Below are 25,163 nucleotides of genomic sequence, written 5' to 3'. Positions count from 1 at the left end.
TTGGAGTATGGTGACATTTCCTGTTGCCAGTTTCTTCACGGGATGCAGGTGGTTCCTGTGTGAAAACGTGCCCCTCCTTTAGGGGAGAGTGTATTTCAGTGATGCAGCTTTTATGCTTTACAACCTATAGCAGTTGTGACCTAGCTTATAAGAACTGTGTTTTTTTAACTTAACTGTCTTCAATTTTTAATTCTCATCTTGTGTACAAGAATCTCTCAAAATCCCTGGGAATTAAATACAGTTATGGAAATGTGTCTGATACTACAGTACGATTTGCGTTTGGGCACCTCATGCCTGTTCCTTCCAGGAGTGAAGTTCCTTGCATGAGGCAGAGTCCAGGCATAGATCAATGTGCTGCAGTGGATCAGAAAGCTGGCAGGCTACCTGAGTTCATGAGAAACATAATTTCTTTGAGAGGATAAAACATAGGGCGTATTCAAATTGCAGGTGCCATTATTACACTGCACTGAAAACTTCCATTTTTTTAAACTGAGGAGTTGAAGAAATCACTGAAAGCCTTTGATGAAGTGTGCACTGTCATCCTCAACAAAATAGAGGAGAACATGCACACGCTGACTTTAATAGCCATGCTCAGTATAGCAACAGTTTGGGGAAAGGTGTTGAAAAGCGCCAACTTTCAAGGGAGTGAGAATTATGAAACATACAAGTTGCTGAGGCTTATTTCAACTAAATCAGTGTACTTGATTTTTCACGTACTGCGAGTTTAACAGGAATTTTTACCCCAACTCATTAATATTTGATGCAACTGAGATGTTTGTTGAACTGCGGTTTTCTTTCACGTATTGACTTCCTGTCATAATCAGAACTTGAAATTTTGATAAGATTTTTTTTTTTTCCTTTCACTTTGGGGAATTGTACGTTCTTTTCTGTTTTGTAATAGATTTTGCTTCTGGTTTCTTCTGGTAGAATTTTCCTTTGAAGGAAAAAATATCTTAAGACTTGGAATGCTGGTATTACTCCTGTAGCTTTTAGATATGAAAATCTATCCCCTTAAAAGTTTATGTATGAAAATAGCACCCCATTGATGAACTTGCTGCGTCACTGCCTGGAATTCCTTGCAACATTTTGCGATGCTATGAGATTTTGTTACTGATCTATCATTAAACTGAAAAGGTTCGTGTCTGTTATTTACATTGACAGTAGCGTTAATAGATTAACAGCTGTTACTCATTAACCCTTTAACTAAAATAGGAGTTTGGCCATTTTTAATGAGAAATTTTTAAAGGGGTTTGTCGACTGTCTTGCTCAGAAACGGTGTGGAGATGGAATACTTGAGTAATATGGAGAACATCTGTTGGTTTATATAATAAACAAGTCTATTTTAAGGATAGATTCTACTTTACTTTTTCCCCTAAATCTAGCCTCTTTCATAAGTACTGATGTTTTGCCCTCCTCATGCTGTATTATAGTGTTTTGCCCTTCCCTTTGCTACTAGGACAATAAAAAGGAATTATTTTACAGTCGAGTCATAGAATAGTTGTGATTGGAAGGGGCTCCAGGAGGTTGTGTAGTCACCTGCTCAAAGCAGAGTCAGCTGCAAGAGCAGAGCTGCTCAGGGCCTTATCCAGAGGGGTTTGAAACCCTCTGAAGGTGGAGACTGCCCAACTTCTGAACAACCTGTTCCTTCTGCAAGGCCCTGTGCCCCTGGGAAAACAATAAGAATGGTTTATTTTACAGTTAATTCATCTAGAGATCAAGCCAGCTATTCGAAACCAGATTATTCGTGAGCTGCAAGTTCTACATGAGTGCAACTCGCCATACATTGTGGGCTTTTACGGAGCTTTTTACAGTGATGGAGAAATCAGCATTTGCATGGAACACATGGTAAGTGCATTCAAATCTCCTAGCTTGAAGTTACTAACGGATCATTAATGCAAAACCTGGGTGTCAGCAGGACTTAAGTTAGCAATGTGGACTTCTCTGTGTGAATAAGGAATCTGAAACTATTTCAGATTCCCAATTTCTTCTATATCCATGATACTTTATTTTAAAATATTTACCTGATCCTGCTATTCACTTGTTCTGGTTTGTTCTTGTTTTTATGCAGTACCGAGAGCACGTGGATCAGACCACACTGACTGATTGGTATGACAGCTGTGTGGCCCTTAGTAGCTATGATAATGAGAATGTAATTTATTGTGATTTAGACAGATCTATATTTTGTCTCCTTTCAAACTTTACAGAATTGCAGGCATAAAGATTACTGCACAGGCAACGAACAAACCCAGAAGGAACTTCAACAACTTTCTTAATACCAAAAATATTTTTAACTGTGTTTCATTTTAATAGAAAAGTACACATTCTTCTCGACATCTGTTTGCCTTTCTATTACCATATGGAGCCAAACACTAAAAGTAAATTTTCTGTAATTAAAGGTCAGTGAATCTTTTTCCTCACTTGCTTAGTAGAGGAAGTTTTTAACAACACGCAATACAATAAATCTAAGACTATTTTTTTCCCTTGACAAAACTTTCTTTGGAGAGAAACCTTATTTTCTTGGGGAAGTTTTAATGCTTCTGGTCTTCTCTTATGGAAATTTTTAGAACAAATTGATGGTTGCCTAGGAACAAGTGATCATGATCCATTTTTTAAACATGTGCAAGCTGAATAGAAAGTGTGCATACTCCTAAAATACAAATGACTATTGGGAATTATACAGAAGTTAGTTCGTCAAAATTGAAAACAGTCATGAAAAATGAGACGAAAATAGATGTTAAAAATGACTGTCTGGGCATTGTTTAGGAACACATTGTTAAATGCCACAAAAGTGCACATCTGTAATTTCTAAAAGACAGATGGCAGTGATATATAATTACATGTGTAAATATGATGTCTAAAGAATCTCAATTTATCTATAAAAGGAAGAAGAAAAAAAAAAACAGAAGCAATTGGGGTTTGCAAGTTCCTAAACAGGGAATTATATATCTGACAGTAGGCAGCTCTTCGATTTAAGAGAAGGTGGTATGGAATCTATTATTTCAGTGCTGAATCTAGACAGACTGGATACAGGATTTTACAAAAAGAACACTTGATTAAGGAGATAAGAAATAGAAGGTGGATTATTTAATTTACCATCTTAATTAAGTGATTAAGTTGTTGGTGTAATGTAGATCTTTAGGTGTAATCTATTGTTCTCCTTTTGGATAGGAGATTAGATGAGTCTCCGTTGTCTTTTCTGTATGTACCTTTCTTTCAATTAGTATCAGACAAAATATAGACTTCTAGCAAAACATACATACAAATACAAACGAAGAGCTGTTGGTGAAAAAGGCATGGAAGTTAAAGATTTGAGTGATAGTTTTAGGTAATAAATTCAAAATCAATGCATAACTTTGCTTAGCAGCAAGTATTTAACATGCAAAAAGTCTGGAGTCTGCTTCTGAAAGGTGCTGAAGGTTGCAGCCCGCACATCTAGGCAAGTGAACTGTATTCAGCATCTTCCGCGGTTGAAGCTAGTCCTCAGGGGAAAAAAAGTTTCTTTTTTTCTGTATGAGATCTTTGCTAATATACGAGTGTCTCAGAAGCAATAGCTGTCCTGAAATGCAGCCTGTTTATAGAAAAGACATTTATTTTTATGTATATATATACAAAATGTTTTTGGTGGTGTGTTTTTAATCAAATCTATTTTTTTCCCGAAAGGCATGATCAAATAAGTTTTCTTTAATATACTTTACTTCTCATAAGAATTTTAGATGTTAGTCCTCAAGTAATAAAACTTTCTGTAGTCTAGTTTTTGCACTGCATACATAAGTAGTGAAAATGATGAAAACTTCCGAAGGATAAATTAAGGCAGAAGGAAATTACTTTTTTTCCAAGTTGGATTTTTGTCATAGTTACTGGGAGCTACCAAATGATTATCTGGACAACAGGGTACTGTTTTTTAATTTGAGAAATAACTTCCTAGCTTCTTTGTATAGTGTCTATTTTACAGAATCTAGAACTTAAGCACATACCTACTATTGCATCAGTTACTTAAAATATGTATATAATTTTTTTATGGTTTTCCTTCTCAGAAGCCCTTAGCAACAGTGGAGTGTATTTGGCTGGGGGTGTCTGGGCATGCATTCAATTTATTTTACTTAGTAAAATTAGTAAGACCATTACTTACAAAAAATAAAAAAAAAAAAAAATTGAGGGCTTCACAGCATTTTGATGCTTTGAGAGCTGTGTCAAATCAACCCCTACCCTTGGAAGTTGACAGTCACTCCAGATACGCAGAACTAAGAGGCCAGTTTTCTATGTGTAGGATCGAGTCCAGGAATGAGGTGGACAGGAATGCAAGATTAATTATGATCATGGGGTGCTGCGAGCACATATTATATTCGTGAAGCAGCTCTGCGTTTTCCAGCATCATAAATTATTTTTATCCTTGGGATCAGTACCATAAAATGTATGCTTCTTCAGCCCTCCTAATTCTATCTTTGGAGGGAAAAGAATAGCATGTGATGGGTGTGAAAAGAAAGAAGTGCATGTTAATGTATTGGAGTGAAAGTTGCAGACTTTCAGGAGTAAGACTCCTAATGTTTGGTCAACAGCTCGTCGTGTTCAGCACTTCCTTACCAAGAGTCAAACCATGGAAATACTAGTTTGGGAGATCACTGTGAGAAATGTTTGAGTGGATGTTATTACTGGCCAAATGTTTGTTTAAAAAAAAAAAAAAAGGCATAAAACTGACTAATTCCTGCTGAGGAATGATTTGTTTTTTCAGATATGCACCATAACAATATCAAATCACATGTGAAAAGCAACGTTTCTCACCAAATTTAGGCTTTAGACTGAAATCCTGTTTGACATGTTTTAGAGAAATTTGACTGAAGCTTGAGTATTCAAACATTTATTATTAGGACGGCGGCTCCTTGGATCAAGTACTGAAAAAGGCTGGAAGAATTCCAGAGCAGATACTGGGCAAAGTTAGCATTGCGGTAAGTGCCTTCGTAGCTCTCAAAGGCTGTAGGTGGGTAGATGTGTGTCTGAGCACGGTAATGCCAGATCCAGGAAGCAGCCGCTCCAGCATTGGAGGATGTGGGAGAGAAATTTTACTGAGTTTCAAAGTGTGTTGCTTCCTTTTAAGAAGGCAGTCTTTGTACGTGTCGTTATTTGGTCGCTCAGGGCGCTGGAACAAGTAACACATTCTATTGCATTAGCTTTGATTTTCTGCCTTTGTATCAGATGATGCTTGTGGATAAGAACAGAAGCAACATTTCATTTAAAAAAAAGTGGATGTTATCCTTCTCATATCTATTGTGCAACAAGCTGCGTATGCAAAACTTCCAGTAAGGGTCCAGTTGATTCTGGTTTTTAGTGTGAGCTGGAGGTATAAATTTAAACAAAATATTCATTTGCAGTGTTTACATTTTGGGACTTCTGTTACGTTGTATTCAGTTGGAATTCTTGTACAAGGAAAAACATGCAATTATCTTTTCATAAACTGAAAAATTATTTTATTTGTCTTTAGGTAATCAAAGGACTCACGTATCTGAGAGAAAAGCATAAAATAATGCACAGAGGTGAGATTAAAATTTTGCATTGCAAGTTTTCTTGATTTTTTTTTTTTTATTCAAGTTAAAATATGTACTTTTTTCCTTGATGTGTACTTTGTGGTTCAGTGTGATTTTGGTTCAGAGGATTTTTCTTGAGTAGTGCAAGGCAGACTTTTATCTCTTACTATGGCTGTCATTGGTCTTCAATTTTTTGCTATCTTAAGCATGGATTATAAACCATTATTGTTGGCATAAGTTTAAATTGAAGACTGGAGATGGAGCACTTCATATTTTTCTTTGAATGGCACCGTTCATTAACAGCAATTGTGCTACTTGTATAAACCATGCCATGCGTTCAGTGGGTCTGGTACCGTATGACACCAGTCTTCAGATTATAAAAGTGTCTTTGTCAGACACTGTCTGAGCTTGGCCAGACCAAAAAGAGTAATTAGCAATCCCAGTTCATGCGATCTATTCTGGATCACCTTGCATGTGAAGTATAGACTGTGTTTGTTATACATTAGTGCTTTTTTCTTTAAAAAACAATCAAATATAGCTCTCTACTGGAAAAAAGGGCTGGATGAGGTGGACTCTGTAGATATTTCTGATGGTAATCGCGCAGCTATTTGTCTCAGCTCAGTGCATAAGGGAGACTCCTGGGAAAGATCATCTTATTTTAGGGCACGCTGGCAGAGTGAACGTCGCATCTTGTAGTTTTCAATTCAGGTACATCAGTGGTTTGTTTGTTGGTTGCCTGAGGTTTTTTTTAGGTTGCTCTTGTTCAGCTGGCTGTTGAGACAGCAGTTCTTAACAGTTCTGCAATCTGTAAATCTGACATCCAGAACGCAGCCAATCTGATTTTAAGTGCAGTGAAACCTCACAGCAGTGGCTGCATTAGAGGTTACTCTTTGAGTATGTGGACAAACAAGTTCCTCTTTTGTGCTGCTTCCAGCGTTCCTGGATTGACCATGCCTGGCAGCGTAAGCTGCTGCGTACAAGCTCTCTGGTTCCTACCGTCGATCCTGTCTAGCAGTCTGCTGGACAGGCTTCCCTGTGTGCGTTATTTGTAGGCTCCACATGTAAGATGAGCCTCGTGTAGGCTGGCACATGGGCTTGAGCTGTCGCAGCTTTTTGTGGTTGAGGAGGGCCCTGGTTCAGCTTTCTGCACGTCAGGCTTACGAGCAAGGTCTGCCCTGCGCTGCGGAGTCCTGGAGGCTGGCTGGCTGCTCAGCTGAGTGTGGGCTGGGCTGCTGTGTGGTACCCCCTGATTAACGGGTGCTGGCATGTGAAAAAATGGCAGGCATTGGAAATATATAGACCGAAATAGTGTCAGTAGGGGGTTAGTGTTGTCAGAATGTGCTTAGATAATGCTTCTTTAAATGCTAAATTTGGCTTCAAAGCCCAATACCATAGTAAATGTAGTGACTTCTCTGCTATTTGATATCTTAGAAGCTTGACCTTTTTTAAAAAAAATCTTACATTACCATTTTACCTAGGCTTTTTTATTAATTTCTTATTTAAGAATTCTTGGTATCATATGGCCCTGGTTCAAGGGGGCTACCTAGTGAAGCTAAGCTGAAGCCCAGTCTATCCTATAAGGATATCAGTATGTTCGCCTGGGAAAACCCTTCTAGTGCAGGTGAAGCTTTTTCTGGCAAAATAGGTTTTTTTTTCCAGAGTGCCTCCTAGAATCCCAGCTGAAATAAATAGTACTAGTGAAGGCCCAGTTCTGGTATAACTGGGTCAGCATTATTTTGGTGACATGGTTGTAATTGCTGGAGATTTGTTTTATTTTCTCTAGCTTCTATATTTGGCCCTCAGTGATTATCTAGTACTGCACTGACATGGTGTGACCAGCATCTGGCATGTACTGTTTGTTAGAACTCATCCTGTTCCCAGGGAAAAATACGTGCAGCTGGTGGGCTTGGTTTAGTAAGGTTTGTTGTATTTGTTGTGAGAGTGGGAGACCTGAAAATAGACATCCTCGCTAAACACATGTAGCGAAAAAAGGCCAAAAAAATCTTGTTCTTAAATGAAAAGAGAGCGAGATTTGGGATAACTCATTTTCAGGGAGGAATTAATTCCATTAATTTATTTTCTTTGTGTGGCACTGCAATATCAGCAGCAGTTTGTAATGACCTGGCCCTTGAGCATGCCAGGAAGAGCAGAGGTAGGTGATAGTACAAAATGTCTTTAACAGTAAGATGCAAAATGTGAACTTCTATCTTCAAAACAAACTATTCTACATAGGTAACAGCTGTTAGCTAGCCAGCAAATAAGCATACGGCTACTTATTTCTGGTAGTATGTAAGACTATGAAATAAGATTTTGGGGAGTGGAGGGAATCGTTTGTGTGTAGAATCCCTCCTTCGAAACTTGTAGGCATCCTGCTTGTTCTTTGGTTTCCTGATTAGTCTCGCCCATGAATGTATATTTTATAAATCGAATGTTCTCTGCTTTTGTTGTGTTGTATAGACTTCTGTGTCTATGATGTCAGATTTCTGTGTGTTGGTGTGGTTGACAGCAGTAAGGGGTGGCTAGTGCAACAGGGATTTTGCCATTACCCGGAGGCAGTAAGACAAAGGGCTGTAATTGTCACCACAGGGGGAAAACCCACCAGAGGGTATTTCAGGGTAAAGAGTTAATGGACTGCAAGACTGACAAATAATGTTGAGCTGAAAGAAAGGAATAAAAAACAAATTGGCAAAACTGGTAAGTGATGCATTTGCTTGGATTAAGAAGAAGTGACAATCAGAAAGGACGGCAAAAACCCAACGGGATGTGGTTGCTGCTCATCGTGAGGTTCAGCTTAGTGCTCACATGCACAGATGGGTCCTGAACTAGCTGTGACCTCTGAGGAAAAGTATTCACATGTCATTGCAGACAGCTCAAGGAAGAAGTCATTAGGGGTTGTTAAGGAAGGAATGGAAAAGTCTTTTTATAGACCGTTAGCTCATCTGGACTATCATGCTTTGTTTTGGTTCTCTGAATAGACATGACAGAAATTGCAAAACTTCTGAGAAATAAGCTGGGGGATACAAAACAGGCACAGAAAAGGAAGGGGGCTAGGAGCATGACTCTGGTAGGTATCCTCATGCTAGTTCCTGTTCAGCTAAATATATTTGTAACAGTGATACAGAAAATGCTGCTTCTGTGCTGCTGTTTACCTTTGGTTAATACCAGAAGGCACCAGATGACAAGGAAAGAAATGTCCTCTCCCTAATTGCAAGGTATATTATGGTAGGTTTTTAATGCACACAGCCTTTTTTTGCTTTCTTTTCCTCTGGGTGAATAAAAATACTATAAATTAATCAGAAGGTAAGTTTAGTTCTCCCTGAGCACAGTCAGGGGTGTAATTTTCTCTGGAAAAATCTCCTCCTGCATCAGAAGTGCTCTGAGATTTCTGAGCTCCAGTTGCAGCCAGCAGCTTCAGGGCAGGAGGTACAGCACAGCAGGGTGCTGCCAAGGGGCTCTTCCAGTGCGTTGGTTCCTAGGTCATTCCCCCAAGATCCAGTCCTGAGAATTTACTTAAAATCAGAAATCGTAATGGGGGGAAGATGCTAAGAAACTCCTGGTTATGTTTGTTTGATATATGTTGACCTTAGTTGTAGTTTGCTAAGTCATCTTTTTTTTTTTACTTTAATGTCCATGATGTCACTCCTCTGTCTTGGAGATCTCGGCTGCGTTTGTCTGAATATCCAGAGGACACTCGTACGGCTGAACTTGTGGCAAACAGGGATGAGCTTTCTTTTAAATATTTGGGTGGTTGGAAGATGCCAATAATGCACTGCAAGATAAATACGCTCTCAAGTGCAGCTACCCAACTTCCACATACAAAAGAAAAATACTCTTGCCTGATGTTGCTGTGATAATGTTCTGAGCCTTCATTTTTTCGGAATGAACTGGCTTTCTCCCTGTGAGAGAGAGCAAGGCTCAGGCAGGGGAGGCATACTTCTTACAGAGGGTAGTTGGCATCCTATAAACTTAGAAGCCTTTTTTTATTTACTAGCTCCCCCTTCAGTGTCATGTATCTGTGCATCTGGACTGGCTAAGGGTGTCCCTAGAGTTGCACAGCTCTGCTTCTGGATAGTCTGGAGTGATGCTTGCAATGTCCTTTCATCTTCTTTAGAACTTAGACACCTTGCTTCTGTAGCACATTTGATCTTCCTTTCGAGACTTGTCCTTTTCTTGCAAGTTAAGCGTACATTGTGAAGGATGCCTTGGCGTTCCTGTTTCCTTTGGCTTCTTTTTGGTTTCCAGAGAAACTGCTTAAGAGCTTAGGCACTCTGGAGTTAAAATAGCATAGCAAGGCACATTTAGAGTGGAACGACAGCAGTGTTCCTAACCGCTTTCTGATCACACTGGGGGCCTTGAGAGAAGAATTGAAATGCTCGGGGAGAGGCAGACTTTACATAAATGTCAGTGAGCAGTCATGATTTGCTGTGCTATTGTGAGAAAGTTGCAGCATGTGATTATAAGCTAGACAAACAATGAAGGTAAAAGTTAAGTCTTCAAAAGACCAGGTGGTTTCTAGAATGTGAAATTTGCAGTGTCGTTTGGTTCATTGACAGTGGAATGCTGATGGGATTTTGCCCATTAATTATGAACGTGAAATATTCATGAGCTGTAGAGGTAGGTGGAGACTTATCAGTGTTCTGAATCGAACTAGTAGAGGTACATAGGTGTGCAGTCCAAACATAAACATGGCCTGTAGAATTTGTCCAGGCTCTGCAGTGCTTCCTGTGTATTTTGCAAACACTCTTTTCTATTTTGCTTTTACACAGAACTTTAGGTGAAGATTCCTGTGAGCTGTGAGTCTCATATTTGTGCTGCCTGCTTCTCTGCACCAACAAAACTGGTTTTGTTTTTTTTCCCTAATGAAATTTTAAACAGAACAAGCTCCTAGAGTGAATTCTTCCTTTTCATTGTGAAGTGTGCTTGTGGTGAGGTCTCTACAAATAGTCAAAACTTGCATAAAGAAGGTAGAACTTGGAGAAGGTAGAGCTGTAGGTCCAAAAGGCTTCTAAAGTCCCTCTGCTGAAGTCCTGTGCCTGTGTGAGAGCTCCCTGCCCCGTTAACCAGTGTCCAACATTGTGGTTCCTGCCTGGTAAACGGCCCCACAAACTGCCCAGTGCCTTTGTTACTTGTACAGGAGGAAAACGTATTGAGCAGTGTTGATAAGCTAGTTACTTTCCCAGGGATGTGGAATTGAAAATAGTACACACAGAATATGTGCCCATCTTTTGTGTATGGAGAAAATCCCAACTCCTCTTGCCAGGTAGGTGTTTTTTGTTTTTTTTTCAGGAGAAGGAAGGTGTACGCAGACACGATTTCCTTTGTGTTGAGGCCATGGGGTAGTTTTAGATCACTGCCTGGGCTTCCTGTGGGCCAGTGCTTGCTCCAAGTGAAGCGGACCAGCTGTAGGCTCCCTGTGCTGCAGCGGAGCCGAGAGGAGCTTGTGTGCACAGATCAGCACAAACCCTTGTTTCCAGTGTGCCTGGACAGTTTGTTTCCTGTATTAGAAAGGTGATTTCAGGAACCAGAAAATGTACACACAGTTTACAGAAGTAAATAATTTATGTATTGAAGCTTTGGTTTGTCCTTTGAAAGTGGGCTGGGGGGATTAAACAGATAAAATATTTTGTCTGCATTTCCAATCTTGGTGGATCTTGCTCAGCGAGGCATAACCTCCTGCATGGGGATCTTTTCCTAGTGAGGAGGAGTCATGTTGAAAGTGTCTGAAAAGTGGAAAAGCAAATGTAGGTAAGCAAATGTAAGGAGGAGTCATGTTGAAAGTGTCTGAAAGTGGAAAAGCAAATGAAAATAGTCTATAGGCTCCAGACTTGTGGATCTGCTCTTGAATAGCAGAGACTAAAGTGAAATTGTGATACCATGAGCCGATTGCTTCCTTCAAAAACAACGTACAGTACCCTCTTTTATTGTTGACCTGTAGCTTTGCAATTGTGAGCTGCTGATTACTTCTCTTGATAATGCACCACTGGTAAAGACCAGATAAGCAGCAAGATACATTTAGGGGAAAGAAAAAACACACACTTCTTACACTTATCAAAGAAATACTAAACTGTTCTCAGCACCTTTGCATTCACAAATAGCTGTTATTAGTTGCATAGTTACCAGTGGCCCTCATTAAGCTTCCATTTAGGTAGTGATTAATTTCAAAGCACAAGGGGGTTCTGTCACAGGTAAACAATCTCCAAGTATTTTAAGTGTAGCACTTCAATAATAGGCTAGATTATTGTTTCAGAAGTGTTTTAAAACATCCTATAGCAAAACCATTTTTTTTTTGTTTATATGCACCCAAAGTTTAAGTCAGGGATGACTGAGTAGCTGCTGAAGTTCAATGAATTTTGTTTAAAAAAATTTATAGGGTTTCTTGATTATTTCTAGGCAAAAGAACATCACTAAAGAGTAGTTACGTTGGTATGTCAGCATATGCCAAGTATTAGTTGTTGCAAGGAAGCTGTAGTTGCACAAACATAGTACTTGAAAGCCAAGAAGGTGGGTAAAATCCAAACTTAAAACCAACAGCCTTTTTGCACTTGTATTTTAAAAAGCTTATTTTCACTTACCTATATTTAAAGAGAGCCCATGAATTGGGTCTGGGTAGGGAACCAGATCTCTTCTCTGAGTATTCCCAGAGAAGGGATAGGAGTTATGGGATAGTTAGAAGGGGAACAAAGGGAGACACATGGTAATTCTCACCTCTCATGTTACTTTCATTGTCAAATTTCCCATTTTATCTATTATAGTTATAAATCATCCATTCATTTTTTTCCAGATGTTAAACCATCTAACATTTTGGTAAACTCTAGAGGTGAAATCAAGCTTTGTGATTTTGGTGTCAGTGGACAACTGATAGATTCTATGGCAAACTCGTTTGTTGGCACGCGCTCCTACATGTCTGTAAGTACAGATTTTATAGCTTTGAGTTTACTATACATTATGGTAGAGTTATCACGATTCCAGTAATCAAACAAGAAACCAACTGTTGCTGTTACCTCTACTACGTTCATAGTTCTTATTTCACTTCCTGCATTCCAGGCATATGCCATATATCAGATTGGGGGTGGGGGGAGGGAGAACGTGTTGCTTGGCTTTTCTTGCAACAGGAATATTTTCATAACACTACAGAAGAGATGCAATCACATCCACGTTGCAGAATCCAGTTGGTTAATGTGTTTAGGTTTCGTGTATATGCATCTCTGGAAAAACAGTATTTATATCTTGTTCTTATTAAATCCAGTTCTTTCCACTCCAGCATTTTGCTACAGTCACTTACAGAGGCAAACTGCTGCCTCATTAGGGGTTCTGTTGTGACTGCTCCTGGGAACCCAGTCTGGCTCTAGCAGCAAGGAAAAGCATGGGAGTGGCTGGTGTGGACAAGGCCGTGGCAGCTAATCTGGGACTACTTACACAGATCTGTGTTCCTGTTCACGAGCAGCACCTTGAAACTTGCTTTTCAGTGGAGATCTTTGCATTATGTGAATTCAGTGCTAATGGAAATAACAGATCTCTTATTCTAATGTACTCACCTGTTCAGCATACAGCCAATTACTTCATAAAACCAGAGTGTGCAGAGATCCTGCTGTAGGATCGAAACTGTGTGGGCTTAAACTCAAAGGAAAAAAGCATAATAATGCCGCTTCTGCTCAGCGTGGGACCTGCTTTTCAACATCAAAGACAGTCTTTTCTTTTTTTGTCATTTAATATGGGTAACATACTTGAAATAACTGTGGCTTATGTTCCCACATACACTTAGGGACTGTTGCTAATAGTGCGCAAAAAAAGTCCATCTCTTGTAAACCTTCAGCATGCTACTGGCTTTCCCTTTTTCTTCTAGTAGAAGGAACAAGAGCAGAGTGCTGCCTGCCTTCAGTTTTCATCAATTTGTTTTTTCTAAAACTGAGACTCAGCTTTGTGCTCTGTCACCGTATGTCACAGACCAAGCTGTGTTGGTGATATTCTTTTAATAGTCTCTGAAGTACCTTTTCCTGCAATATCTTTCTCCCTTAGCGTACTTTTTCAAATGATAACTAGAGAATTGTTACATGCCAAAGAACATCATATTCTACTGTATGAAGATGTGTATAATCAAAATTGCGTAACTCAAATATATTTTCTAGATTTTAAATGTTTTGTGCAGCACTAGAAATCTTAAGAACTGGTGTGTATCCTCCTTTCTGGGCATCTTTATCTTTATTGCCTAGCAATCATGTAGTTTACCCAAATAGTTGAGAACGTGCTGAGGTGGGACACTGGAGAGAATTCAAGTGTAACCTTAACAAATGGTACAAAATTGATTTAACAAAACTGTTGCCCATTATTGCAAAGAGAAGGACTTTACAGTAATACTGCATTCTTATGTTCTATGGGAATGCTTCAAGTTTTCCAAAATATGCATATGAACTGGAGTCTGCATAATTTTTGTAAAATTATCTTGATTTTTTTAAAAAGAACAGAAAAGTGATTATTTTCTTTGAGGAGTCTCAGTAAAAACAGATCAAAGGATGATGTAGAACAATATACTGAACGTTGAAGAAAATACTTTTAGCATCTTAGAGTACTGATAGAATAAGTACAAAAACTAGGCAAGAGGAGTTAGTTTAGGATTAATCTTGTTTTAGTTCTCTAGGCAGGAAAAAGGAGGTGATTACACTGAGGAGAACTGAGGCTCTTTGGAGCAATATGATTGGGGTATCCACGTATGGTTTCCATCACGATTCAACTGATGCCCAAAAAAGACATTGCTAAGTCTGTTTCCAATGTCCAAGTCACGTAAAAACAATGCACGATCTATTTCTAGCTGAATCTGTTGTCTTACCTGCATGCACTTTCATAATAGTTACATTAGCACGCATATATAACCTCTCCTGAATTTGCTTTTGTTCATCCCACTCTAGTTTTGTTTTGTTTTTTTTCCTTAGAAAAACTTAAGCCTGTTATGTTGTTGGTGGTCAGCTCATAAGTTGTAGGTGGTTTAAATAATGGAACAGGCGTCTATCTTCCTGTCTTACATATATTTATCCCAGTCATTATACCTCTGGGAAAAGTCTGTGCGCTGCATAAGACTTTGTCATTCAACTTCAGTGTTATGTTTTATTGTTTCAGTGGATGATAGAGGTCAGTAGTTTGTATATAAATTATTTGAATATGGATCTGAAACTGAAGTATGCATGCCTTGCATAAATGCATTTCTGCTGTTAGGGACCTATGAGAATGGTATCAGCTGAGAAGTGTCACAAACCACAAGATTATTGCTAGAGCACCAGAGACCCATGCAGAATCCATTAAATACCCTTCCCTCTTTTTCTCAAAGCATAAAACCAAGAAGGGCTTCTTGGGGAAGCAAGGTGAATGTTTAGTTACCAATACTAGTTTTGTTTCCTTGTTCTTTAATTATTCCATCACTATTAATAATTGCAACATTGAGATATTATGTTAAAGGAATAAAGCAGCAACATAATGGCATGGGTTTTAAGTCCCAGATTTATTTGTAATGGTTGTATACAAAGTTTCTGAAGATTCTGGAACTTTAGCTGAGATTTAAATAAAGGTACCTCGCTTGCTGGTGTATGCCACACTAGTAAGTTGGGGCTTCATCTCTCACTTTATCCATACTATAGCAGAATGCAATTTCTAATTTTTCTTTTTTGTTATGGTGTTTTACTGTGTCCCTTTCTTTCTTTCTTTCTTTCTTTTATTTCGTAGCCGGAAAGACTACAGGGAACCCATTATTCTGTGCAATCAGACATATGGAGTATGGGGTTGTCACTGGTAGAAATGGCCATCGGCAGATACCCGATTCCTCCTCCTGACTCTAAGGAGCTCGAGTTAATGTTTGGCTGCCCAGTGGAGGGAGATTCTCCAGTAGCTGAGACCTCACCCAGGCAAAGAACACCTGGTCGACCAGTGAGCTGTAAGTTCCAACGTGAGGCAAATATTTTTATATTTGCTGTAAAACAATAAAATAAAAAAGGTGCCAATGTAACGCCTACTAAGAAGCTTTTCATCTGTACCACTGAGGCACCTTTGCAGCATCTTAAAGTCTTTTGGAACTAAGCTGACGTTTCCAATGGTAAGGTATAAAATCTGTTAGATTGTTTTCTATTTCCTTACCTAGTATTGATTTGCATAGCGTGGCTTTAAACTTTCAAAAGAACAGGATTGCATTGGGCACCTGGTTCAGTCTTGCTATCAGGAGGTATTTGAGCTAGAAAATCAAGGACCAAATGTGCTTTTGCTAATAACCAGGCTGTTCCTGAACACCGTTAAGACGTGTTCTGTTGATATGGTTCATCTCTTTAAGATGCGGTATGATCCAAGTGCAATAGGAAGACTTCCTATTAGGAAGTGAAGTTAATGATTTGCATCAACTCAAAAATAATAGTTTCTCCTTGCATGAAAGCATTACTTTGCTGTTCCACGTCTCTAAAGTTTACTGGGTGCCCAGCAAGTCCACCATACAAGAATCAAATCTATGACTGTTAGCTTTTTAAAGCACCCCTGCCTCTGGTGGAGAGTAACACTCTGTGTTTTTCTACTTCCAAAATTTCTTCTTAGCCTATGGACCAGACAGCCGGCCGCCAATGGCAATCTTTGAACTCCTTGATTACATCGTCAATGAGGTAAGCAATTGCACTTGTACCAATTTAATTGTAAACTTTTAAAGCATTCCAGAATTTGAGTGGGTGTGGGGTTAGTGTTACGCTATGTCAGTTCTTGTGATCTTTTATTACTGCAATATGAGAGACATCCTTGTTTTCTGTGTCAGCTTGAATTTAAATTATTCCTGGGGATGGTTTAGCTTGTTCTTTTATACCCTTGTTAAGTAGCTTTTTGGGTTTTCCAGCCTGGATCACACAACCTGTTAGATTTAATAGCAAACAGTACTATCAAGCATATACAAAACTGTTATTTTCTTTTAAAGTATTATAAATAAGCAGATTCATAAGACTGTATTTCAGATATCTAAGCTACAAGGCTAGTTAAGAGAGTAGTACGTCAGAATTGATAGTCTATTTTCTGTATTTTTACAAATGCCACGGAAGTTCACACGAGTTCATTACTTGTGTCTGTCAAAAAAAAAAAAAGCTCATGTTAGCTATCACTTGTAACAGCTGGATAACAATTGTTCAAGGTGAATAAATTATAAAATGATGTATCTGACACTTACCTAAAAAGCACAGTTGGTGTCTAGGTCTCTGCAAAGACTAGCTTTTACTCGTTGTTTCTGCTACTGAAGGATACTTATAACTGCTTCTGTTCCTTGGCTGCATTCACTGTTCTCTCAGGTTACAAATTTATTTTGTACGTTACATAACGCTTAATATGAAGGCATTAAGTCTTGGAATAGTGTTAGCTTTGGGTTACTTAAGATACTATGGTCGTGATCTTGTTGCTTCCCTGAGGAGGTCACTCTAAGCTGAGGTCACTAAAGCTGAGAATTTGACAAGATTACGTTCTGCTACCTCTGGTGTAGTGCAAGGGATCTTCAGCATCAGCTGCTGTATCGAGGCCTGCACACGAGTAATCGGCTGCAGGCCACATCTCAAGTCTGCACTTAGAAGTAAGCGCAAGTGCTTGTAGGACCCCTGGTGTAAGAATGAAAACTTTACACTGATTCTATAGCAAATGCCATGGAAAACAAGACAATAATGTGCAGGTTCATATAGTACCTGAGAACTCATTTTGACTTCTAAATCTGAACAAATTCATTCCCTGGGACAGAATATTCAGATCAAAAGGATTATGGAAGTAATGCCATGCAGGGCGTCTTCCATTCCCCAAACTGGGGATTAGTAGTAAGGAGAATAACACAACGCTAATTACTGTAGACTGCTCTGAGCCTTCTTTAATCACATCTCAGGGCTGTGTTAACCCCATTGAGGTATGTGTGTTTAAAAACAATAATAATAATAAAAACAAACCACAAACCGGTCTGATTTATTACAGAAACATGTAAAATCCAGTAGCTATCAGTAAGCATTGACCAAAATTAGCCAGTAATAAACTGAGCATCTTTACTTTTATAAATCATATGACAGCACATGCTCTGTTTGTATGCATGGAAACGGAGGTCGGCCTGACACTTGTCTCAGAGCTCAGCTTTGAAAGAAGGCTTGAGTAGCACTATGGCTGCATTATTTGGCTTTGCTCAGATTTTACTCAGATATTAAACATATAACTGGTAGATCTCTGGGTAGGTTGTGCAGCCTCATGTATTTCTTCTGCTTTAAACAACTCTTCTCTTTTGTTTTCAGCCACCTCCAAAATTGCCCAATGGTGTTTTTGGTTCTGAATTTCAAGATTTTGTTAACAAATGGTAAGTATTTTCTCTGTTAATGTGCCTAAAGCTCATTTTACAGGGACCAGCTTGACAGCATATGCATCCAAAGAGAACCCCAGAGCTAAGAGATGTTCCCCTCTGTAAAATACGATCTCTGGTTCTGTGTGCAACTCTAATTTAGTACTTTCTCAGCATTGAAGACACCACAGTACTTTTGTGGACTGATCATACAACACGCTTCTGTAGGAGGATGTGGACTTTCATGGGTAACCTTCACAGCATTCTGTAGTGAGCATTCCATATGATACAGAAGTCTTCTAGGCTCCAGATGCTTTTTCTCTTCCCTAACGGTTTGTTGAACTAACGTCTTTATCTTACCAGTCATTCTCCCATTTGTTTACTTTTCCAATTCTGTTTCAGTGTAACGTGCACTGAGACAGTAAATTCAGTGCTTAGGGAGGTAGTTCATTAATGTGGGAAAAATGAGTTGTCTTTTTTTCTAAAGCTACAATGTATGAATTACTTCTTTCTCAAAGAAAGAGACGTAATACAAAGTAACATCTGCTTGATACTGAGCTTGAAAAAGACTTGGGTAAAAGAGACTTGAGGGATAAAGTGGCTGAGACTGCTGAGTTTAAATGGGAATTTGATCTCTCCAGCTTGGTTCCAGATGCTCACTCCTGCCCCCACTGAACAATATCGGGCAACTCAGGATTTCATACCTAAAATTATGCCTGTGAAACCTACTGAAGAGAATTGCTTGCAGACCCAGTTCTGTTTGAGTGGCACTACATTACCTCATGCTTTTATCTGGAGTGGTATCTTCTCAGGATGAAAGCAGTATACTAACAATCTAGCTTGATCTTTATTTTAAGAGTATAACTTGTGTAACACTTTGTTTTCCTAGTTTAATTAAAAATCCTGCTGAGAGAGCTGATTTGAAGCAGCTGATGGTAAGTGAAAGTTCTTCACTTGAACTAGGAGCACTACTTCCATGCAGGTTGGGTTCCCCAGCTGACCTGAGACCAGGATGAGCATATGGCCTAGAACGTTGTTTGTGCCTCTTGATACAAACGGCTCAAACTGTTCGAAGGGGCCACTTTTCTCATCCAGAGATCAAGGGGCTTCAAGCTTTCACACACCCCTAGAACAGGAACTGTCCAGGAGCCCCATACTGGTGGGTTTTTCAATCTGACATTTGATAATTAGAAGTATATGACTTCATACTGTTAAATTGATTAGCAGAAGAATTCTCTTTTACTTCGGTTTATACTTTGGTTTATTAACCAATCATAAAGTATGTAAGATGATGAAAGAACCAAATTCCACTTATCTTATGGACTAGTTAAATGAAATTTTATCAACATCTGAGAAACAAAATTTGCCTGTCTCTCATCAGCTTTGTATTACAAAATCTGTAGAACTACTGGCCACAAACAAATCTTGCATTTTTTTCTATATGAAATGACTTTACGTAATGGCCTTAAGTTTAATGGTAGGGCTGAAGTTCTACTGCATAAAAATCAAGTTTTCTGTGCCTTGATACTGCTGTGTAGTAAGAGTGCAAAAAGCAATCAAATCCTGTTACAAAAAGCCCTTGTGTATGAAAGCACAGGCAGACATTTTCCAGAGTATTATCAAGTGGCTGAGTCACATCCTTATCATATACTGTGGTGTAATTATTCTGCAATAGGCACTCTGTAGGCAGGATTTCTCTGGAATACTTTGCAATGTGAACGTTTCATATGCTGGTTATCTCATTAATCCTATAGAAAAGTTTTACTGGCCACTTCAAGCTAGCTATAATATCTGGCAAACCACATGAACACAGGAAGTAAACTAGGCTTTTTATAATTCATGTTATTCAAAATTATTCTTTACCTGATCACGTTATCTTGAGCGTTTCAGTAATTTTATTTTCCTCTGCTAAGATTCATGCTTTCATTAAGAGATCTGAAGCAGAGGAGGTGGATTTTGCAGGATGGCTTTGTTCAACCATAGGCCTTAACCAACCAAGTACACCCACGCATGCTGCTGGAGTCTGAATATGGAAGAGCAAATACTGTACTGTACGTCTGTTAACAGCGCTACTTTGGTCCTATTTCCTGAGCTTGTACCTGTTCAAACATGTATTTCACCTCTTAAGGAAGAATGTCTTTATAGCATGTGCCAAATGGTTTTAAATTTTGTCATAAACTAATTGGTATTGTATTGGATTACATTTGTTTGCTGACCAAAATGTAAGATGTTTAAGTTACAGTGCTTGCTGATTTTAAGTGATTATGGATATTCTTTCTTAATGAAATATCACTGGGGGTATTTACCCCTAGCTTGTTTGAACTTTATCAAGATTCTTTGTAAATCATTGGTACTTCAATCATGCTTACCTAATCTCCCACGCAAAAAGGGTTAGGGATGCTCCAAAACTGTATCTGTCGAGCATGCTTTTGCTGCTGCCAAACTGTATCTTGAAAGTTAGGCCTAATGGTTCCAATTTTGCTGTTGTTTAGAGATCTCTCTTTCCAGGTAAAGAAGGCAAGAGCTCTGTATTTCTTGGAATGTACAGGGCAATATTCTAATTGTAGACTTGTTCATATTTCTATATTTATTTTTAAAATGTATCATCATACTTGGATTTAGTGATGTATGTCTTTCTAATTGATTTTTAAAAGTTAGCTCTTGAAAGTGTCCTACAGAATCATGACAAAGATCCAGGCAGTTTGCTTTCTTTTAACCTAAAGATTCATGACAGCTGTGTTTGGTGTCTAAAGTGTATGAAGATCCTCTATTGTTTTATTCTTTCAGATGTTTAGCAATGAATTCTCTTAATAAATATATTATCAAGTAACTTCTTGAATTTTTTGTTTGAACTCAAAAATTTAACCAACACCATAATCCTAAATCGTGACCGTGTTATACGTTGTGCCCCTTTTTTTTCACAACTGTGTAGTATCCTTGGTTCTGAGAAGTATAAAGTTGTGTATGTAAAATGAGAATTTCTAACATAGCTGTGAAATTAGAGGGCTAGAGCCAGGTGTCACTTGAGCCTGTTACTATCCTGCTTACTGGATTTGTGTGGCATGTCTGGGGGAAATCTGACTACAGAAGTCTTGACTGTGTAGTGCTCACGAGCTTTGTACAGCATTTAATGCTTGGTTCATTGCTGCAGCCCCCTGGATGGGGATTGGCAGGCATTTTCCTAGGACAAACCAGCACTGTGGCGCAGAAGCTCAGCAACACATGAGTTTTTTCTTCTGAAGTTCAGCTTCTAAACTCAGCAAGCTGTATTCACTGTTGCTGTAAAATGTCCTCAGCACCAAGTCTTGTTCTCTTTACAGCCACTCTAAGCAATGCTATACAAAGCTTAGCTCCGTGAAAGGACATACCAGACAAGGAGAATTTGGAAGTTCCTTTCCACATGGAATCCAAATCATTCTAGACATGAACTTCCATGAATAGTTCTCAAGCTATCAACAGTTGGAAATCACTCAGTGACAAGTCCATGGCTTCCTTCAACTTCACTGTGACTTGTGGTAGTGTTGACAGGGCTGTGTAGTTTTGTATGTATTTCACTTATATTCTTAAACTAAAAAAATATAGTACTTTGTATCATTTGTTAAAAGAAATATGCAGCCTGTGAATAGCAAGTATTTAGAGAAGAAAGCTGATTTTACTTGTTTGCTCCACATACAGCAATAATGTGAGTGCTGCAAGCACAGTTATATGTAGTAGGATAACAGCAGGAGTACTTTATTACAACACGCAAGCTAGTTTGTCTATTTTAATCCAGTATCCAATCCAAAAGGCACTGGCTAACAAAAGGCAGAGGGAAGAAAGGAGATAAAGTATAGCCCTGAAAACTACTCTGTAACATGCTGAAGACAAATACAATTTTTTCGAAGGTCAACATGAGCCTCTGGTAATGAAACCCTAGAACAACCCTTCCAGAACTGGCTTTGCAGAAGCAAAGCATGAGGCAGGTGCACCTGTTTTAAGATGGAGACAAGGAACCAAGTGCAGTGCCCAAAGCAGATCAAGCACTAATGCAAAGGAAGGAGAGGATGTCTACTGAGCCCCTTACAAACCAACTCTTTGCATGATACTTCCAAAGATTGTCTCTCCAAGCCACATCTGCTCAGACTCTTTTCACCCTGCAAGCCTTGGGAAGGCTTAGCCAAGTGTTTTGCACTGGTGTTCTAAGCTCTTTCCTTAGGACATCCAGGCTTCTCAAATAAACAATTAGTCTTTAGTACAGGATGAAGCTACATTTACATTCTAATGGTCTAGTTCCTATAGCTACAAGCCAAATAAGAGCCAAATAATCTCTCTTCAAACAGTGGCAGGAGGTTATTGGTGGCTGAATCAAGTGTTCTGACCACACCCAGGATACTGGACACTTTCCCAAGTACTTTTCCCACTCTTAAAAGCAAACTTCAGAAGATTATTTTTCCGAGCTACTAATACCAAATACAAGACCGCAGTAGCACCTTTAGCTACTAGCCGTGCAGTGAATAAGCCTGGATTCTTGTAACTGACCAGTTTCTTAGTAAGGCAGTTTGACAAAGTATCTGAATTAGAATATTACTTTTATTTGTTTTTAATCAGTTTAACAGAGTTTGAATTTGTGTGCGTCAAAATAAGTCTTCAGGAATTGATAAAATAACTGTACCACATGGTGTCTGCATTCCACAAGGAGAAAGAACATACTGTTACTGGTAGGAGCAGCACTACCTTGTTACTGTACCGTTAAAGAAATTGTGGAGGAGACTTCGTATCCCTTTCCATTTTATAAGTAAGTAAGTTATTAAACTCCTACTCTTCGAAGATAACTTGAAAGCGGAAAGTGGACTTACGCTGATCTATGAAGTTACTGTGAGGGAAAAAGAAAATAAAACTAATTTAAAAATATTAGTTTTTTATTACAAGTAACGTGGACTAATTATTACCATACAGTTTGTGGAACAGTAGAAGGACAATTAGCTGCTACGCTGAAAGAGTGAGTAGAAAATACTTCACTGTTTCAGTCAGACTGACAGTACTTAAGAACAGCACCAGTAGGGACAAAGAGAGGCTCCCTTGCTACTGCACTTAAAATGAGGTCTACAGTGCAATATCTGCTTCTCCCAGTGTAAGAACACCTACATCTATCAGTCACATTTCTAGGAAGTGTACGTCTGGTGGTCTGTGTAACTGAGAACATAGCAGCTGAATGCCTGGAGACAATCCTGGACACATCTGTGCTCACTGCATATCTTAAAATTCCCAGTTAAAGCAGATGAGGTTATAATATAATCATTGGTTTAGCAACCAGCCTTCGTGGCCTGGTTTTGTATTTCAGCAACTGGAAATGAGAACAGACAAATTATTGCTTTTACTGTGTTAAATTAGTCTGACTTGATTAATGACTTTTCCCATCCACGTATGAAGATGTAATAAGCTACACATTAGGTTTTAAACACAAAATGGATTATGCTACATATCTGTGCAGCAAGTTTTCATTCTTTTAACATCTAATTCAAAATCTGCCAAGCTTCTGATATTCATGTCTTCAAGGGTAACTTCCCCAGACTTCCCGAGTCTTGCGTATCATACGGATCATATCCATACATAGGAGAACATGAAAATCTGTTGGCAAATTTCATATGAATGAAGAAGAAATTCCTGAGTCTGTATTATAAACCAGCCTTGATTTTTTTTTCTCTCAAGAATCTGATTCCTCCTCCTCCTCTTCTTCCTCTTCATGATCTTGAAGACTTAGCTGTAATTCAGTTTGATTGATAGCAGCCTCGTTGTCCATCTGCCCAAGAGTCTGTTACAATAAAAGAGTTTAACTCACCAGTTATCAAAACCAGCAGCAATACCAAATGCTTCTCACACCACGATTGAAAGTGAATGGTGACAGTGTCTGCTAGAGATCTTGGTACTAGAACTGTTGGCTGCAAGAGCCCATCGAAGCAAAGAGCATCAGTTCTCCACAGAAGAGTTTCAACCCATTCAACCTATACTTTAGGTAAAGGTTCAGATGATACCTGTACCTCCATCCCCTACAATCAGATGGCTAAAACACTGTCACAGTTAAGAGTAGTAGACATAATGCTTAATAAGCCTCGTATACTTACATACTGTAAAGTGAAGGTATACCCAACCCTTCTGGAAACAAGACGCTGCTTTCAGGGTTGGGAAAACCCCTTTGGACTTACCTTAAACCATAACAAAGAGGACAGATTTTACAGCTGGGCCTTTCAACCAACAGCAAGCATAAAGAAGCTCAACAGGCCGGGGAAGAAAACCGACCACTACACAACCGAAAAGGGCACACGTTCAGGGGGCCCAGCTTTCCGCTCGGGCCCCTTCCTCCCACCCCAGGGCCGAGCGCTGCCCTCACCTCCTGGCTCTCCGCAGCGGCTGCCGCCGGGACGGCCGCGTCCTCCTCCCTGGATCTTATCATCGACTGCAGCGCCAGCTCTTCCACCTGCCAACACGGGGACAGAAAAGCCTTTACACCGTTACTTCTCGGACTCTACCACACAGACATGAGGTATTGCTGAATGACTGACCGCAGCCAAAGCCGCGAAGCCGCGCTTCAGCCCTCGGTGCGTGAGGGGCCACCAGCCCGGCGGTTACTGCCTGCAGCAGCCCCCAAACCCCACCCGAGCCCCGGGGAACCAGCAAAAACCCCTCGGGGCCGCAGCCAGCCGCCAGGACGCCGCCGCCCCCTCGCGTTATGAGGAGAAGGCCCGGCACCGGGCGGGCCGGGCCCGCTGCCGCCCGCCCAGCGCCGCGTTCCGGCCGCCCCGCCCCGCCCCGCGCCGCCCGGTGCCCGCCGACCTTGAGGCGGGTGAGCTGGTCGTGCAGCGCCGCCTTCACCCGCAGCAGCGTCTCCTCCTCCTTGCGCAGCTCCTGCAGGCGGCTCAGCATCCTGCCCGCCCGCCCGGCCGCCCCGGCCCCGGCCCCCTGGCGGCGGCTGCGCGGGGCCCCGGCCCCTCCCGGCCCCTCCCGGCCCGGCCCCGGCAGCGCCCCCGTGAGCGCGGGCGGAGCCGCCGCAGCCGGCGGCCGAGGCCTCGCGTGACGTCACGGCCCGCCGCCATTTGCAGCCCCAGGCGGCGGCGGGGCCGGGCCGAGGCTGCCCCCGCCCGGCCGCGGCCCCAAGCGCAGGCAGAGCCGCTGCCGCCTCCGTTGTCAATTAAACGTTCGTTTTTAACTCGTCGTGCGCGGTAAGGGGAAAAAATCACGTAACTCGGCGCAGTTGTACCGGCAGAAAGGGGCTCGTTAAAGTAGTTTCACTGAGGCATGAGGGGAGCCCCCCAGCCCCAGCCCCCTGCTGCTGACAGAAATTCTCCTCCTCTCTGCCCCAA

The 25,163-nt window shown here is 40.3% G+C and overlaps 2 protein-coding genes across 3 annotated transcripts in view; one reads left to right on the top strand and one right to left on the bottom strand.

The window, feature by feature from the left end:
* Positions 1-20,656, top strand: part of MAP2K1 (mitogen-activated protein kinase kinase 1) — a 37,430-nt gene extending 16,774 nt beyond the window's left edge. For both annotated transcript variants that reach the window (XM_048076320.2, XM_013193188.3), the window contains exons 3-11: positions 1,699-1,845; positions 4,866-4,943; positions 5,477-5,528; positions 12,301-12,425; positions 15,231-15,438; positions 16,083-16,147; positions 17,783-17,844; positions 18,716-18,761; positions 19,740-20,656. In XM_048076320.2, the coding sequence (XP_047932277.1) occupies positions 1,699-1,845; positions 4,866-4,943; positions 5,477-5,528; positions 12,301-12,425; positions 15,231-15,438; positions 16,083-16,147; positions 17,783-17,844; positions 18,716-18,761; positions 19,740-19,853 (897 nt within the window). In that variant the 3' untranslated portion in view covers positions 19,854-20,656. The remainder of the gene's footprint in view (positions 1-1,698; positions 1,846-4,865; positions 4,944-5,476; positions 5,529-12,300; positions 12,426-15,230; positions 15,439-16,082; positions 16,148-17,782; positions 17,845-18,715; positions 18,762-19,739) is intronic.
* Positions 20,657-22,377: 1,721 nt separating this feature from the next.
* Positions 22,378-24,804, bottom strand: SNAPC5 (small nuclear RNA activating complex polypeptide 5). Its single transcript, XM_067003541.1, has 3 exons — positions 24,637-24,804; positions 24,194-24,280; positions 22,378-23,617 (listed from the first exon to the last, which is right to left on the bottom strand). The coding sequence occupies exons 1-3, from the start codon at positions 24,724-24,726 to the stop codon at positions 23,510-23,512; spliced, it is 285 nt and encodes a 94-aa protein (XP_066859642.1). The 5' UTR covers positions 24,727-24,804; the 3' UTR covers positions 22,378-23,509.
* Positions 24,805-25,163: the final 359 nt, after the last annotated feature.

The sequence above is a fragment of the Anser cygnoides genome, chromosome 11, assembly GCF_040182565.1.
Source record: "Anser cygnoides isolate HZ-2024a breed goose chromosome 11, Taihu_goose_T2T_genome, whole genome shotgun sequence".
Taxonomy (NCBI): Eukaryota; Metazoa; Chordata; class Aves; order Anseriformes; family Anatidae; genus Anser; species Anser cygnoides.
Note: the sequence above shows the minus strand (reverse complement) of the source record. Positions and strands in the feature narration are given on the sequence as shown.